Source organism: Perna viridis, chromosome 13 (genome assembly GCF_037379345.1).
Source record: "Perna viridis isolate PV_CMFRI_1.1 ecotype Kerala chromosome 13, ASM3737934v1, whole genome shotgun sequence".
Lineage (NCBI taxonomy): Eukaryota > Metazoa > Mollusca > Bivalvia > Mytilida > Mytilidae > Perna > Perna viridis.
In genome coordinates, this window is record NC_142457.1 from 32036487 (window position 1) to 32054629 (window position 18143).

The 18143-nt window shown below is 32.4% G+C and overlaps 2 protein-coding genes across 4 annotated transcripts in view; one reads left to right on the top strand and one right to left on the bottom strand.

Annotated features, from left to right (window-relative positions):
• The window catches only part of LOC148600338 (inositol-trisphosphate 3-kinase homolog), a 56489-nt gene extending 39168 nt beyond the window's left edge, over positions 1-17321 (bottom strand). Inside the window, exons 1-3 of one of the 2 annotated variants that reach the window (XM_088557031.1) lie at positions 17236-17321; positions 9541-9579; positions 8840-8923 (exon numbers count right to left, since the gene is read on the bottom strand). In XM_088557031.1, coding sequence (XP_088413157.1) covers positions 8840-8869 — 30 coding nt within the window. In that variant the 5' untranslated portion in view covers positions 8870-8923; positions 9541-9579; positions 17236-17321. Of the gene's footprint in view, positions 1-3181; positions 4908-8839; positions 8924-9540; positions 9580-17235 lie in introns of those variants that run through there. The other variant, XM_088557030.1, reaches the window with a different exon arrangement.
• LOC148600340 (DNA primase small subunit-like) overlaps positions 4337-18143 on the top strand; it is a 39388-nt gene continuing 25581 nt past the window's right edge. Inside the window, exon 1 of one of the 2 annotated variants that reach the window (XM_088557033.1) lies at positions 4337-4406. In XM_088557033.1, coding sequence (XP_088413159.1) covers positions 4388-4406 — 19 coding nt within the window. In that variant the 5' untranslated portion in view covers positions 4337-4387. Of the gene's footprint in view, positions 4407-17492; positions 17653-18143 lie in introns of those variants that run through there. The other variant, XM_088557032.1, reaches the window with a different exon arrangement.

Here is an 18143-nt window from a genome sequence, read left to right on the forward strand (position 1 = left end):
CTACACAACAGCGGCTAACCCCACAGTTTTAGGTTTCGGTTTTTTCTGGCGCGTTTTTGCCAATTTACGGTCATGTTCTGTCTGTGGCACTTAAAAATTACCCTGAACTGAATGAAAATTTTACTTGAAATGTATTTAGCAATATGAGAGAAACCAAGGCCATAATACATGCGTAAGGGGATAGACACGGTATTCACTTTCAATTTGCGCCACACTTGAAAAAATTATTTCATGCAACGAAAAATTTATGGCTGAGTAACTCCGAAAACATAACCGAAAACAGGAAGTTGCACCCAACCGATGTCGTGGTACCCAATTGGACATAAACGTGTAGTAGTAAAATATTTTAATTCATGGGAAGCTGTTATTGATTTTAGTACGGGTTTATAGAACGCTATCTTGCAAGGATCTAACCCTAAACAGACGAACATACCGTCCATATATTCCAGTTTTTTCCAATTCTCCAAGTTTGAACCACTGGCACAGTTTAACATCCCATGGTTTTATTGCCTTAACAATGCAACAAGAAATGACAGATCTTTCTAATTCCAAAATTTTAAACCATATAATTATATAAATACTGTAGATGTTGGTATGCTGTACACGTGTTTCAAGTAGTAACCTAATTTATTGAAATTCAAGATTCAAAAGTAAAATAAGTTGTATACATGTACTAGAAGCACTCAAAACCAAAAATATCGAAATAGGATGTCAACTCCGTCACCGATATTGTAGTACAATCCCTAATTCCAGGAACGAAGCTTCAGTATTTTTAGGGTTTCAAGTCTGACTACAGGGTTGGTTATAATAACTATGGTCCACCAGCAGTGGCATCGTCCCAGTGGTTTATTTCTAAATTTAAAAATACCACTCATGTAAAAATTGCAAATTTCGGTATGCTACACGTGTTTCAAGGAGAAACAGTCGACTGTTTCTAATTATACAATTAAGATAGCTAATTCAGATGAAAATATGCGACCCCAAATACAAATGTACATACTTGGAAAAAGCAGTCGATTTTTTTTTCGCCAGTATGAAGTTAAAGCGTTTGATTGATTAACAGAAGTCATCTACGTCAATTGAGATACACATTTTGTATCTTCCCGTTTATCAATTCACACAGGTCAAAATATTGTTATCCTTCCTGTATAAAAAAGCAGCTTACGGGCATCTTAACACAGGCTTTTGTGTAGAGAAAATTATGAGATAAATCCCGCTAAAATAACCTCTATAAAGGGTTTCCCCATTACCCATTGAGCTCCTAATAACCTCTCGACACAAGAGCCCGTGACTTAAAGAGCGCATTCGAAAAAAACTAATTGTAGAACAATTGTAGAAAGAAACTGACAGGTTTCAGAGGTTTAGGACGATCAATAATCGGGTTAGACAAGTTTCCAGTATATCAAATCTAATCATGTCTAGACCTAATTCTATTAATTCACTACTAGTGTAGGATATATATGTAACAACACTCCGATCTACTTTCAGTTTGGATGATCTTTCTTGTCAGCCAATAAGATCAAAGCTTTCATGATTGTGAAAGCATTATTCGAACAAAACAGATTATTCTGAAAAGATCATCTAATATAAACAAATCTGGTTAAGAGTGTTTCCTCCAATTCTTCCTAGACTAAAGTTTCAACCAATAAGCTAGCTTGAAGTTTGTTTCCTCAAATTTGAGGAGTAACCGATGGGTTCGATAAAGTTTTAATGAAACACAGGCCAGAAAGTAGAGTGGAATATTGTTGGATCCTACATGCAATGACGTGCAGTGATTAATTTTAATAATTATATAAATATATATATTGCAATTAATAAGGTTTACAGTTAAAAAATGTACATATACTTGAATCAATATTGGATTTCGGCATACTTCCTCTAACAAGGAACTGTTGTACATGTACTGTATTTGTTTGATACATAAAATGGCACAATTTATCAATTTAAACTATCCCCTTTTCTCTCCAAATATACAATATAAGTGGTCCCAGGTTTAACAAACAGATAAGCGACATACTTCCCTATAAAGAACAGTTCCACGGATACAAACACTTAAATTAAATGGGATGACAATATACGTAACGAGAGTGGTTTAGAATTTTTGACAGGAAAAACAGACACTTGAAAGCTTGTTTTACTACTTGGTTCAATATAAATCGCATATAAGAATGTGTATTGTCTAGGATCTGGATAAATCTAGATGGAATGCATTAATGACACTCGCTGATACAATTGTATCGGACAGCAAAACCGTGGAATTTAACATTATATCTATATAACGTGTGTCACTAACTATACATCCAAAATAAATAATTGAACAGTAAATTTAATCCTACTAAGATTACTTTTTTTATATATATAATGAAAATGAATGATAAACAAAACTAGTCGATCTTCCGTCACAATGCAGAAAATTTATATAGAAAGTTATAGCTAGTAATATGACGACCAATAACCGTTACAAGGAGATTCAACTACATACACCAACAACATTTAGAAAATGTAAAAAGTGAGCGTAAAACCATAGAGTTGAATAGAATTGCGTTCATTAAATAATTTCACACTGACATGATCAAATTTGTAATAAGTGCAAAAAGACGACGGCATCAGCAGAATTCTCATTATAATAATCAGTTGGTGAACTTTTTTAGTTTCGTCGGAATAAAAACAAAAATGCACCAAGACTGCTGCAATTGTTTTTTTTTTTAAACTTTGAATCTGTCAAATAAAACATTACTTTTAATTTTAGACTTTTATTTCTTTGTTCAACTTTATGATTCAATTATTTAAATAGTTTTTAACTGGCTTACACATTTGAATTTCGAATGCAAATGCAGCTTTATTTTAAATGAAACTCGAAAATGGAACTTGCGATTTTTAGTCTGGTGGTTTTCAAATTGAAAAAAGGTTCGTAAATGTCGTTATATAAATAAAAAAAAGTATGATGGAACCTAACCTCATCCTCGCAAGTCTTGGTTTTAAGTTTCTCTTCACTTCCTAATCCAAACCCACGATTTAATAGGGTGACCTAAATTATAATTCATAGTTCACAACATTGTGCAGGATAAATCGTCGCCTTTTTAAATATTACCCACAAACTCATGAGTAAAAGACGGACGGACAGTCGAACGTACTCGAGGGTCACTCTATAAATAAAATCCCTAAAAAGAACTGTACATACCAGTGCTAAGAGGTTGGCGAATGCCGTTATATTCATATTATGAGGAGCATTAGTCCGCAAGTTGTTTTTCATTTCCTTGACCATTGAGCACCGATTACAATGGCCTCTGTGTACGAATCCTTTTTTCGCCTTCGATTCAGCGTCCTCACAAACGTTGCACATTTTATATCCTTTCCATTTTGGGAAAATCGAATAAGCTTTTCCTTGGCCGTCTTTGGAGTTTGAAGCTTCGTTAACGCCACCCGTCAAATTTTTCCTCTCCACATTTTTGTTTTTAGCTACGTCGACGCTAATACCGTCGAACTGAGCACCTGTCTGTCCACTTGCGGCACAGTTTGGTATTTTCTTTGACCTACCACGCCTTGTTATGTGTAGAGGTTCAACATTTCTCTCCGACTCGGAGATATTATCAAGACTTTGGACACATCCCATTTTGCACTGTATCCTCGAAGTTGGTTTAAATTGACAACATAACACGAACACAAAAACTGAACGAAAATATAATGATTCTGTGAATCTCACTTTGACAATCGGTAGTTTTGGGAGTGGACACTATACATGGGGGTTACTCCCAATTTTTAAAGAAATCCTACACAATATAAAATTTTAATCCACCAATCTAAAAAAAAACTTCCCTTAAAAACGAACTTTGAGAAAATCTCAATATTTATTATTCTGCAAACCACAAGTTCTCTGCGTTCTCGTTTTTTTTTCTTTTTTCTTTTTGTCTTGTTCTTAGTTGTCTACCATACAAAACTAACGGTTAATACACTTTCCCTTCAAGAACTGAGTAGTATGTAGCCAATCCGGACAACTCACTGTTAACAATTCTCCGGATGTTTCTAGTTTGTAGCTTGTTGAGTGGCAACACAAATTATTAAAATCTATGACACGTTTTTAACATTTAAAAAATGACATCCAGGAAATAGACTTTCATCCACTTCGACACAAGTACATTTAACATTGTGATAAAAATTACTTTTTTGCGGAAGCTACTAAGTATCCGTACGTGATCACAAGAGAACGAACAGGTATATTAGCACCTGTAACACAGAAAATCGACAAATATTTCGCACCTGTATTATTTAATCATTAAGCAAATTTGTCATTTCCACAAAGGTGCGTTGTTTTTTTTTATCGCTGTTTACGCAATGTGATATTAATGCTCACTTGTATATATTTTCCTTACGGTTAGTTCACATATGGATGACTTCATATCATAAATGTAAGCACGTCTCACTAAAACATTTTACTACGAACGATTCAGTGGCCCATTGCAAGGAGAACCTATTAATTTTCAATTCAAAACTTATCACGAATATTTCGATTTTTGATACGTCTTCTGTTGGGTTAAAGCTTTTGTGTACATGTAGAAAACAGATAAGCTTACGAGTCGTTATTTTTTTTTATTTCACCCTCCTTTCAAGTAGTAATGTTTTTTTTTCTGATTATAATCAAGCTTGCCAACACAACGCAACTAGGTGAATAGTGTTAGATTCTTTCGTTCGCATGCAGTTACAACGCTGTCAAATGTCGGTTCTCTACAAGTTAACCCGTTCGAGAAATTGAAATTATAATTCAAGTTCCTGCTTACAAGTACATGTATATATTACCTAGGTCAGTAGCCTTAAATCCCAAAATATCTCAAAATGTTTGTTTACGTTGACAGAGTAAAAATGTATTACGATTATCTCCGAGAGTAGAAAAACTACAATAAATTATCCGCGAGATTACAAGTAGTTAATGGGCTATTGGAAAATACCATCACATAACAATCAATCTTCTACACCTGTACACCTGGTTACCATGGTAACTAATTTATCTATAATGACACAGGTGACAGTTTTCGATTTTATTTCCCATTCTGTCATATCTACAAGGATCATTTACATGTACTAATGTGTAATACATGTACATGTAGTTTTTCGCAGAAAACCATACACAACAAATAAGGTAATGTACGGAAAACCAATACCGCTAACCAGGACACAACACTAAACAACAACAATACAGAAATTCATCATCATCACACAACATGAAAAACCAAGTAACAAATATTTTATTTTTTAAAGATTTTCCTTTGTTTAATTTTTACATATAGCTGTCGGTCCATATAATTATTTGGGGTTGCATGACCAACCGGTCCATATATTGTCATATGACTCTCAGAATCATGGACTATTAGACAGTTACGTTAAATAAACACATCTTAAATGAAATCATTTTTTTCCTCTCAAAACAAGTCACTTGTATGAAAGGCAATATAGATATAAGTTTCCCATGTCTCTGATCTTAATATATAACCAAGTTAACTTGAGGGTTGGTTGTTACTTGAAGAAAGTATACGTTCTTTGGACTTCTTGATTTGGAAACTCTTAGACGACCATCGCTTCCTAGGTTTTCAATACATCGTTACTCATGTATGTATAAAAAACAAAATTTTATTTCAACCACCAGGAATAACGACGTACATGTATACAATTATTGGAAAATTGGAAAATGTTACTAATCACAAATTTACCGTAAATACCAATTACGAACTTGCAACTTGCAGGTACATGTAAAAATTACAAATATAGAATTTTGACCCCATTAGCATTTCTTAAAGTTAAGGCATTAATGGAACATTAAGCAATATCCCGCCAAGTAAAGGAGGATGGTAAAATGTTCAAAATGGCACAACTTGAAACTTCATATTGAATTTTGCTGAAAATTGAATGTAACCAGTTACATAAAGTAATACTTCAAAAAGATTCATTGATCCGTTCTCACGTTACCGTCTGGATACCATCGCAAGACGGATAAACGAATGGATACGGAGGGTATCATACAATAAGGCCACTTCATGTGGCGGGGTATAAAACAAATTTTAATGAGGACACAAACACCGTATTGGTACTACTGTAGGCTGGTCAGTGACACTATTACATCTAACTCAAAGAAATTAAACACAAATACAGTAATTGTACTATTATTCACGACAACTGTGATAACAAAACGTGGGAAGTTACAGCCACGTGGTTCAATTAGACAAGTTACTGACTTCCTAGTGACTTTGTCATGGATACAATGTTCTACAAACAGAATCCGAAAAATGTCGCACTCGTCTTCCGCGTTCAGGACTCCGGGATTCAAATTCAGGAAGAGAATGGGTCGGTCTTGAAGATTCACGTGTAACTACTGACACACAAAAATATATGTAATTACCACCTTCCCTTTACGACATTGGGGGAAAACCCACTACCGATTTGCTAGGCACTAAATTTAGCAAAAAGCATGCGCATCTCCTGCAAAGGTTTCCATAATTTCCGCTCAACTTTTTATGAAAGTGATGGTCTCGCGGCTCTCTGAATAGACGGTTCTCATTCGACAAGACTGGTTCACGTTTTGTTTCAGATTCCAATACAGTAGGAAAACAACATATAAAAGCTTCTTTATTATATAGTGTAAAGCAAATGGTGAATCCAGGGGGATGGCAGATTCAAACATTTCTATTTCTACATGAGTACTCTGTCATGTTAGTTGGAAAATTTTGTTGTAGTTACAGGAAACCTCATCAATGTGAAATAAGCATAGGCGATCCTGCTTTCCCATATTGTGTGTTACATTTAAATTATTGACACTGGACACAGGGGCTTGCTCCCAATATCAAATATGCTGCCCGACTATTATATAGTACAGGTTATATACTTAAGTCCGGCTGCATATTTGACAGTGGGAGCAGGGGCGGATCAATATTCAATATTAATGAGCACAATGACCCATAATTTTTTTTTCTACTTATATTGTTCCAACATGAAAGATCTTAAAAGAATTCAGAACCATTTGAAATCCTTGTTATTTCTCAACAGAGCAGCAAACATACTGAAGCTTCATGGAGCACAGCATAATATGACTGCAGTGGTTGAAACCTAAAGAGTTGGGGCAAGTGTGGACACAATATCATTTTTTGACATACTTAAGCAAAGATTTATAATTCATTTTACAGGAGTTACATAGTTGAATTCTATGAAATACTTGTTTTAGGTCCATTTTTGGCTACTAATTCTTAAACAGTTGGGCTATAACCCCCAAAATCATTACCAACCTTCCCTCTGTGGTTTGTAACCTTGTTAAAAAATTTCATAAAGTTCAAACAAATAATTCTCAAGTGATCACATAAAAACCAATTGTCTATGGTGGACACCCACAACAACACAGACAATGACTGGGCCATACCAATACACAACTGCAATTTTTTTGCAGTCATGTAAAAACTATTTGTCAGATTTGTTCAAGAGGAATAGATAACAACAGTGAAACTCATCCGAACTAAAACAATTTTGGACTATAGAACTGGTTCAATTTAAACAGGTGTTTAGTTTATCAAGGTTCCAAATACATTTAAACTGATATAACTAGCATCCCGAGTAAATACCTGCTATACAGTAATAAGTTTTAACTTGTTATTGAATTGTTGCACTTTTGAGATAAACATTATTAAGAATGTACATGAAATTGGCACTTTGTGAGAGTTATCATTCTTGATTTAGTTGATTAAAGTGGGAGATGTATTGTGTGCTCCAAAATACAGATCTGTATAAAGTGGGAGATGTATGGTGTACTGCCCCGTGCAGGTCCGGGTGGTGGTGGAATGGGGTACCCCTGGCATGTTATATGCTGGGATTGTCAGGCTATAATACGGAAAACCTGACTGCAAACCATAGTGGTGCACCATGTTAGGAAAGATGCCATGTTCCTCGCACATTAAAGAACCCTGCTGTGGTATTCGATAGTAGGAACGTTTGCACTCAGGAGGCTAAATTGCCCGACCCTAACCATCCCTCCCTTTTGTCTTGTGGCAATCAAAATTTTTCGACCTTACTATCCTTGTGTCCCATCCCTTTTATCATTTCATCATCATCATTTCATGTTAATTTTATCATCCTTTCATGTTCATCACCTGAATATAGCTGAAATATTGCTGCTTGGGCATTAAACCCCAACAAGCATGTATGGTGTGCTCCAAAATACAGATCTGTATACAGAAAGATCTTTAGTTATCATCATTAAAAATATGGTGTTTGTAGTAAAAAAAAACATTGTTAAGTTTTTGGTATTCTGCACCTTAAACCATATCTACTATTTGCAGTGCTTGAATTTTAGTAGGATTTGTACTTGATAAACAGTAAGTACCAATCATATAAATACTGTAAATTTTGTTATGAAAAATGCCAAACTATAAATTAAGAAGCACTCCAACTAAGAATCATGCAAAATGTGATTCATGGTTAGAAAGCCTACATATTTTAATTTTTGATATTTTGTTTGAATTGCCATGCATAGTAAACAGAAATTAACTTTCAATTTTTCATATAACTTGTGTTCATAGGAGATAAAAATTATATAGAATGCACTCTAGATTTCAAAATTAAGGGAGATAACTCTGTAAATGACACTCAAATACAATAGAATATACTGGATTTTCAATGTTGATTATCTCCTAAGAGCAGGAAGATTTGAATGAATAGTTACAAATTTCATAGTATAGACCCATAAAGCAACATAGCCACAAAATAAAAATATGTAGCCTTTTTTGGGTGTACCACATTTTTCAGATTTTGCATGATTCTTACAAAGACATATACTTAATTCACCGTATGCCAGGGTGTGTCTTACCTCTGGGAAATGTTGAATTAACTGGGTCATCACATGAGAAGGTCTGTACCATTTCTGATACCAGTTACCAGATAATCTACAGTTCTAAAATATAGTGCTGTATAAATAACAAACTTAAAATCTACTGATTTAATAAATTAAAAAATACTGAAACCTGAGGGGTTTCACAATTAATTTTTAATTTAATTTACAATTAATGCAGAATAGAATTATATGAGATTTTAAATGTGATTAGACTTCAGTTAATGTTGGATATGATAGATCATTAAGTCATCAGTCTGGGTGCTGTAAGACAAATGGTTTACTGTTTTAAGTGATTTCCAAGATTTTCTTACCTTTCTTGAAATTTCACATAATTCATTTATTCAATCTTAGTACAAATTTTCACTGACCCTGCAAACCCCCTTTTTTTATTTAAATATATGACAATGACACATCAATATCCAAATAAAAATAAAAATAGGAGAATTGCAGGATAATAGGAAATTCAGACTTATTCACCCATGCTCCCAGTTTTTAGTGGAATCTGAGTTGCTCATTTATGCCTTTGTTACTTTGTATGTATGATTTTAGTTACTTTATGTTCTTTGTTGTGTATGTCTGTTTTCCATGTCTGATCTTTGTCCCTGGATTACATTTTTTTGATTAACGCTATAACCTTGGTTCCCTTGATTATTCTCTTTGATAACAGGATTTATTACCTATACTTGTGGAGTTTCTTCTTTATATCACCATATTACCTGAAAAAAAAATAAAGCAAATGATGATATTGTGATATTTTAGGCAACCATTATGTGATTTATAACTTTTTTTGCGGTAGAAGGGGGGTTGTGCTAGGATGATCCAAATTATACTGAAGTGAAAAGGTAGGACAAGCCTTTTAGGAAAATGTATTAAAAAGAGAGTATCTCCTATCATCCTTATATCTTTATAATTCATATTTAAAAAAAAAAATTGCCATTTAATTTAGCACCAAAGAAAACAATTCAGATGGAAAAAAAAATTGCAACTCCCATATGTACCACATGGTTGTTTCCTTATCTAAGCTGCACATTAGATGCTACAAGACAAACAGTTTTAAGTATAGAGATCTTATCAAAATCATTGAAAGTACTAGGGGAGTGAAAATGGATTAGGTTACAGTGTGTAAAATGGCCAACTTCAGGGAATAGAGTCTTCCTTTGATAAAATGACAACTCCCTGATGAACTTTCTTAGGTGGTTAAATAGACATCTAAACATATGATCATACTGGAGATTAAATACCTATAAAATAATAGAAAGTTAAAATAACAATTCCACATGTTTATTGTTCAGTTAATTACCTTTGACATTTCTTTAGTCAATAAAAGGAAGACCCACTCTATTCCCTGGAGTTAACTATTGTACTTACTGTAAATAAACAGGGGCAGTCTTGACAAGATTGCTTTGGATTTGTTCATGATGGAAACTTCTATTTTGACATTTTTTTGTACATGTATGCATCCAGTCAAAACAGATCAAATATGATTTTTGCCTAACCAGTCAGATTGTTCTAACAATGCCCCAAAGCTAGTGAAATTGACACTTTGGATACAGATACTTGTTTCAAGTTGATTTTGATGGTATATTGTAAAAATATCTAGAAACTAGTGCCTGTGACTTTGGTCTTGTACTTAAACATATACAACAGGGGCATTGGTTTAAGATGAAGTATCTTTATCCCCATGGTGAAGTGTTGATTCATTTTCTTTTTATTTATTGAGCTAAAAATAAACTATTATGCAATAAACCCAGATAATGTTTTTCACTATATGTTATTTATAAGTTAGTTTGACAATATATCCCTTAAAAAAACCAATGTTATCAATAATTTACAAGTAATTGTTACCCTTAAAAAAGAACAGGGGACTTTCCATAATCTAAAGAAGATATATTTAGGGGTGAAATTGGCCCTCTAAATTTCATAAAAACTGATGTTGAAACTGGCCAACGACATTAAAAGCTGAATTTTCATTTCTGTTAATAATATTCTCAATGATTTTTATAGAACACTACTAGAAAAATCCTTGCACTCTATTTGGTAATACCCCACAAGGCCAATACAACCCTACCTGTACCCAGTCCTTTAGGAAAATAGGTTGAAAGAGTAAATAGGTTAAAAAACGCAGTCAGTTGAATGTTTGCATGTCTCATCATGATCATAAGGAAGTTGTTTGTGAAGTTGTGCAGTGGGTATTGAGTGGCAAACTTCACAACCAATTAAATTGATTTAATAGTTTCAAGACATTTCATAAAAAATACTAGTAAAATGTGCTAAGGTAGGCAGAAAAATAACGTAGTTGGGTAACCTTAAACTAACAATTTATTTTCTTTGGCCTTCATTTTACATTGTAAAATTAATTTGTGTAAACTCTGTCTAAACTTAACATGAAATGTTTCACTTTGTACGTTTCATGGTACTTTTAATTGTTATTAAAATCAAGCATGGCTGAGTAGTCTAAACCAGGGACATTATATATTTAATAAATACATTGGAACACTATTGGCATTTGTTACTTTTACCATTTAAATGTTTACTGCACAGAAAATAAATCAAAATGATATATGATGTCTTTTTTGCACTACTGATATGTATTATCTTTCTATGTAAGAGTAATGTAAATATTGACATTAGTTTTAATAGGTCCAATATCAAACCATATCAACACAACATTAAAAAACTTGAAATTTATCTTTAGACAAAAATATTGTACTTTTTATCAGTTTTAATCTGCACAGGCGAATCTAATATAGAAAATGATGGCTTCAGTGTTCTTCTGCTCGTATAGTTAAGTTGATCAAATACAAAAAAAAACTGAAATCAGGAATAACCTCCACCCCTTTTACGAATTTCTGGTTCCAACATTGATCTGGGTCATGTTAAATATTATTGGTAAAACTACAACTGTTGGTGATCTTAATGAATGATGCAACACACAAGTATTACTGACAATATATATATAGGTAAACCGACAGACAGACAGACAGACAGACAGACAGACAGACCTTATACAAGTTTGCAAACTTGATGGCACTTGAGAAAACTAGACATGGGAAAACTAATCATAAACAACCACATAGTGAATTGTAGCAGATTGTTATCTCAACTCAAACACAATGAATATTTTTTGTGTGTGAATATTTCTTTCTGGAAATCAGAGAAAAACTATTCAACATGACACTTTATAATGCTTATGACAAAGTTTAGGATTTTTATTAAGTTTATCTAATGATTTAAGCAGTGCATCATTAGCCTATTTGGAAGGCAAAGAGTCAAAAAGTAATTAAGAGAACCAAGAATCAAGTGCAAGGTAAAATAATTCAGCCTATAGAAAAAGACACACACAAGAAAAAACATGAAATAACCAAAACATACCATACAAAGAAACAATGAGGTATGATTGCCAATGAGATAGTCTTCCAACAAATGCCAAGCAATGAACAATTTAACTTCTACAGGTCATCACACAGTCTTCAATGATGGGCATAACCATGTCCCATACATGTACCTTAAAGCAAGCTGTAAAGGGTCCCAAAATAAATGATGTGAAACTATTCATAAGAGACAAAAATCAACCCATCTATAGAAAAAAACATAAAATGAAGACTTTACAGGGCATATCTGTACACTTGTTCAACTCATTTTATGGACTTTTCTGGGCCAACGACCTACATAACCTAATGGCAAATCATTAAATCTGCAGAATAATATTTTTTTATAAAATCAACTTTCTTTTACTCAATGATCAAAAATTAAAAAAAAAAAACAAGACACATAGCTATTCTATTGTCAACTGAAACCCAATACACAATGTAAAAGAAATTAGAACTTTAAAAAAGCATCCTACCTTTAAATCTTACTTGAATAAATTTTAGCCTCTAAGTTTTTAATAGTACTATTATCTGGAAAAGCAACCTAACTTTGAAATTCTTGTTCAGAATAATATTGTATATGAAATATATTCTATAATAATAATTTATTTACATACCCAATTAAAACCTACAACGTTGTCAGTTCAAGCATTTCTAAATAAATCCCTTGCAGGGATGTTCAAACATGAAAATAAATAAATTTATGTTTATTTTATTTTATTTTATTTTAAGAAAGTTCTATAAACTTGTTTCTAATTGAAGTTTCATTCACCTTTGACCCCAACAAAAACCTGAATGTCTATAGTGTTAAATAAATGGGAGGAAACCCCAATTAAAGAGGCTATTTTTTAATGAGAGGGGTAGGGAAATAGGTTTACCGGTAATGGACATTTGGGAAAAAATGAAATTTTGTGAAAAAGCTTTTCTGCCAAAATGTCCCTTCCTTCTTAAATGTAAAATTAAAAAGAACTACAGGGATATAAATATTTACACCATGGTTCAAATGAAAAAAAAACTTGAGCCAAAAACAGAAATGGCCTGGTTGCTGTTAACAGGAAGTAGCCATGCAACTGACCTGTAAGGCATCCCATGATATGGGACCTCATACTACAGTTGCATACCAATAATCTAGTGGCTGTGATTTAAAGTTGCTGAGAAAGCAGTAACAAAAACATTTTCCCCACTGCCTGCTTGACTGACATTCACGAGTGCAACCCAGCCAAAAACTCTAAACTACTGAAGACATACACAATCTGACAGAAAATTCCTTTAAGTGCATATATATCAAAGAATCAAGCAAAATATGTATATGGTGTAGCACATGAAGATAAAAAAAAACAAGAGATTTTATTGCATTATTCAAGTATATAATCATTATATACTTGGATAATGCAATAAAATCTAACTGTATTTTTACCTCATAACCTCCAGAAATAACCACTTTAGTTAGTTGATATGCAATATGGAAAAATGGCTGGAAAATTTTCTACCATTTTTTTTCTTTACAAATATAACCAGTCAAAAAATATCTACACTCAGAAGCTCTGGGAACACTTTTTTAAAATTTAAATAGCTTTTTGATTGTTTTCTAGATGTATTGAATATATTTGAGGTAGAAAGGACCAAATTTAGAAAAAAAAATGATGTGCTAGCCTGATTCTTGCACAGAAAGGTATTTAAAAGATATTTTATTTGACATTGTTGGAATCTGTGTATGTTTATATCAAAATAATCATTTATCATGTCTATTTATACATGCAATACATGTTATATTGAATTGTGAGATCACACCCCTTTTGAATATCCCCAATAACAAATATATTCTTCTGAAGTGTTTTTATCTGTTTTACTAATATCTTGCATTTTCTTGTACAAATCAGTTTATGCCACCAATATCTGCACATATACCAGTAGTTTGTAACATTACACATCAACATTTGACATTGTTGGAATCTGTGTATGTTTATATCAAAATAATCATTTATCATGTCTATTTATACATGCAATACATGTTATATTGAATTGTGAGATCACACCCCTTTTGAATATCCCCAATTACAAATATATTCTTCTGAAGTGTTTTTATCTGTTTTACTAATATCTTGCATTTTCTTGTACAAATCAGTTTATGCCACCAATATCTGCACATATACCAGTAGTTTGTAACATTACACATCAACATAAAATGACGTTAGAAAATGTTATTTTACTTACATTTAATTATAATAATGATAATATTTTAGATCAATTTTATATTAGTTATAATTGGACAATTATTTCAATTCCAATTTTATAAAACCCTGGGTCTACTATAGGGATATGGTCTCGTATAACATGCCTATATATTTTCTTCAATTTGGAATAAAAAAAAACAGTCAACAGATTTCAAAATGATAAGTTTTGTTGAGGCCAGATTTCATTCTTAGAATCTATAACTTTGATCTTAACAGATGGATTTTTCATTACAAAATGTCCTGCTTAACTATTTGCATAGTAACTTATCAACTATTAGAAATAAAAGGTTGTATTTTGACCTGTATCCTATGGTATCAAAACCTCAGTCAACTGTATCGTACTGTATCCTGACCAAAAGCATTGTGAATTGTTTCCTCCTTAGATATAACATAGGAATATGGTCTCTTATCAGTGTTCTAGGATTTTTCAGAAATTGAGGTTTCCTTGGGGAAAAATCCATATAAAATCAACTTTCCCACAGTCAGCGACTGCTTTTCTAACAAAACAAATCCTTACAGCATATGAAGTTTTCAACTTGCCACAGGAAAGTTTAACTAAGTACCTAATTTTCCCTGACCCAAATTTCACTTGCCCTGGATGACAGGAAATAGGAATCATAGAACACTGCATATCATGGGGATACAGTATTATGTAACATGGGAATAAAGTCTCATATCATGGTGATACAGTCTCATATCATGGGGATATAGTCTCATATAACATGGGGATACGGTCTCATATAACATGGGGATATGGTCTCGTATCCCCTGTCAAGCAGGCCAATCAAGTTGTAGGATAACCTGGTACTTTCCACTCTAGTGGAATATTTAGATGTATTTTTGTTTTGTGTAGTTTATTATTTCATTTTGGTAATTAACACTTATTGACAGAAATAATCACACTATTGTGCTGTACTTATTATGTTGTTTCTTTGATGGTTAATAAGTTACAGACTGTAACAGTACAGAAAGAGACATACCATGATAAATCAGCATGATGGAGGTGATTGCTTAAAATTTTGAAATTTCTGCAGATACATTCCAACTTCTTTTGTATTCAAATCATTATTCCTAACCATTCTGAATGCTGAATAAAATATGTAAATGTCTCTGATGGTAAAAAAGTAATTCTACATGTACATCCACTTTGTTAGTGGTTACCACTATCACGATGATTAGTCATGGTATGTATTTCTTGCTGTGTTTCCATGCATATAATTGAATTTTCTGTTCATTCAACATCATGTTCAATTTCAAAAGTTTCAGTTGTTACAGAGCTCCACAGGTACACATGTATAACGTTACTCTGTTTCTTAAATTTTTAATTGATTCTCATATCACCTGACCTCAGTTGGAAAAAAATATTTCTCATCTTTAGAGAGATTTAAGATCTGAGATGCTGATTGGTCGAATTACAACGGGCGTTTGGTTGTTGTGTAGTTGTCTTGCAAAATCTCAAAAGTTGTAATGTTTTATATGTTGTTCTTTGTGACATCATAGAGAGTTAATAGCTAGTATTTTTCCCATGACACAGAATGAGGCCTTTGCTTTGAATAATATTAAAGAGAAAAAGAATCTACAACTTTAATTTTTCACATTTTGAGAAATTTCTTAATCAACTCAGTTTCATTGTAGATTCTACATTTATTTGTAGATAATATCCAATTTTACATAAAATATTACTACAAATTCATTTTACTGAAAGACTACTTGTCGCACAACTTGCATGGTTTCGTGTCTTTTATTTGGGAGAGGTCCAGTTTAATAAATTTATCATTCTTTTGTTTTTGTTTAATAATAGGTGATATATAAATTATGTAAGCATATTACAGATGTCACTTGCACCTTTCATCACTATCTCATCCTTTTTTCATTAGTAATTAATGGGTCATAGGAACTTTGGAATAATCGTACAAAACTTTGAATTTGTAGTTAAAATGACCAATTTTATAGAGGACATAAAAAAAAAAGTCATAAAAAATAAGTCATAGACATTTAATTAGTGTAATTTGGAAAATCAACATATTAAAGATTAATAGAAAAAAACCATAAAGCTTATTTTGAAGAAAGGAAATGTGACTGACATCAGCAATTTGTCAGAAATTACCTTTGGTGTCAACTTGTAGGTACATTTGACAATTTGTAATATTATATATGAGCCTAAACCAAATACATTTTATGTAATTGTGTTTGAGTTAATAAAATAATTAGTGTTCACATTGTCTTACAGACTTAGTATGGACTTAAAAATCTTCTACAGGTTTTTACATGCAAGTCCAGATGAGTATACGGAGTTAATGCATGTTTCTTCATAAACTGCTAAAAAAATCTAACTTCGGATGACACATATCGCTTTGACTTGACAAATCTATATATCCATATAAAAAGAGTTATTCACTGTCATTAAAATAAAATAAAAACAACACAGACTTGCTCAAGGGGAGGCAAACCAAAAGTACTGATAAGTTTTAGAATCCTAAGACTAAGTAGAAAAATAGTCACCACTAAAAAGCAAATAGCAGGTCAACAAATCTATTCAAAAAAAATAAACCATATTTTGTAATTCGACTGATGTGGGATTAAGTTAACATGATTAGTGTGTAAATGTAGTAAATACAGTACACAGGTTGATTATAAGTTGGGTCGATGATGTGTTGGGCGATGTGCTATTCCATTTTAATTTTAATCAAATTTTAAATGTTACGCCATGTGACATTTTTTCAAAATGATATATTTTCCTTTATGCATCGAATCACTCAAATACACTAACGGGAGTATAAGCCTGGGAAACAAGAAGATATAATCTTTCTTGAGTTGTTTCACAACTTTTCGTCTGTTTTCTTTGCCAAGTCAAACCAAATTTTGGTTGTCGTAAATATTTTTTTAGTAATTAAATCTTATATAATTAATTTAAAATTAGATTTGGATTAAGCAAAATACGATTTTTCATTTAGACATAATTAAATGCACTTATAAATATTTTTATCTTCTTCAATTGTCGTAAAGTTTCACTTCCGGTAGAAAAATAATTTGGCGCCAAAATTTGTAAACAAACTATCTGAAGAAATGCCTGTTGAGGACCAGAACCATACTTATGATCCGGCTTCTCTCCCTGATCTTTTGCCCATATATTACAAACGACTTTTTCCATATGGACCTTATTTTAGATGGTTGAATTACGGCGGTGGTAAGTGTTTCTTTTATTCTCCCGGGCCCCGTGCAGGTCCGGGTAGGGAGGTCAGTCAAAATATGAAGTATATAGAAAATGTACAAGTCTATATTAGTTTGATAGAGCCCAAGAAATGTAACTTACTGGTGCAAAAATTTTTAAAATCGGTCAAGGGGTTCAAAAGTTATTACAATTTAAAGTTCAAAATTTTGGTCATTTTTCTTGCGAAGGCAAAAATGTCACATTTTGAGCACTTCTGTGGCCCACATAAGTCAAACAGGTAAATAAATTCATACATTGTGTCTTAAACGTTTAAATAAAGCCATTTCATACTTTGATTTAAGCCATTCAGGAAACTTGTATCTTAGATACAAAGAAAATTACACTTTTTTAAAATTGGCAAAAAAACACTTTGGACTTAGTTTTTTTTTGCTATGTGTCAACAGCATCGTGAATTAAAGTGCCATTTTTGGATATTCATATTTGGAAATTGGAAGGTAGTAGGAATC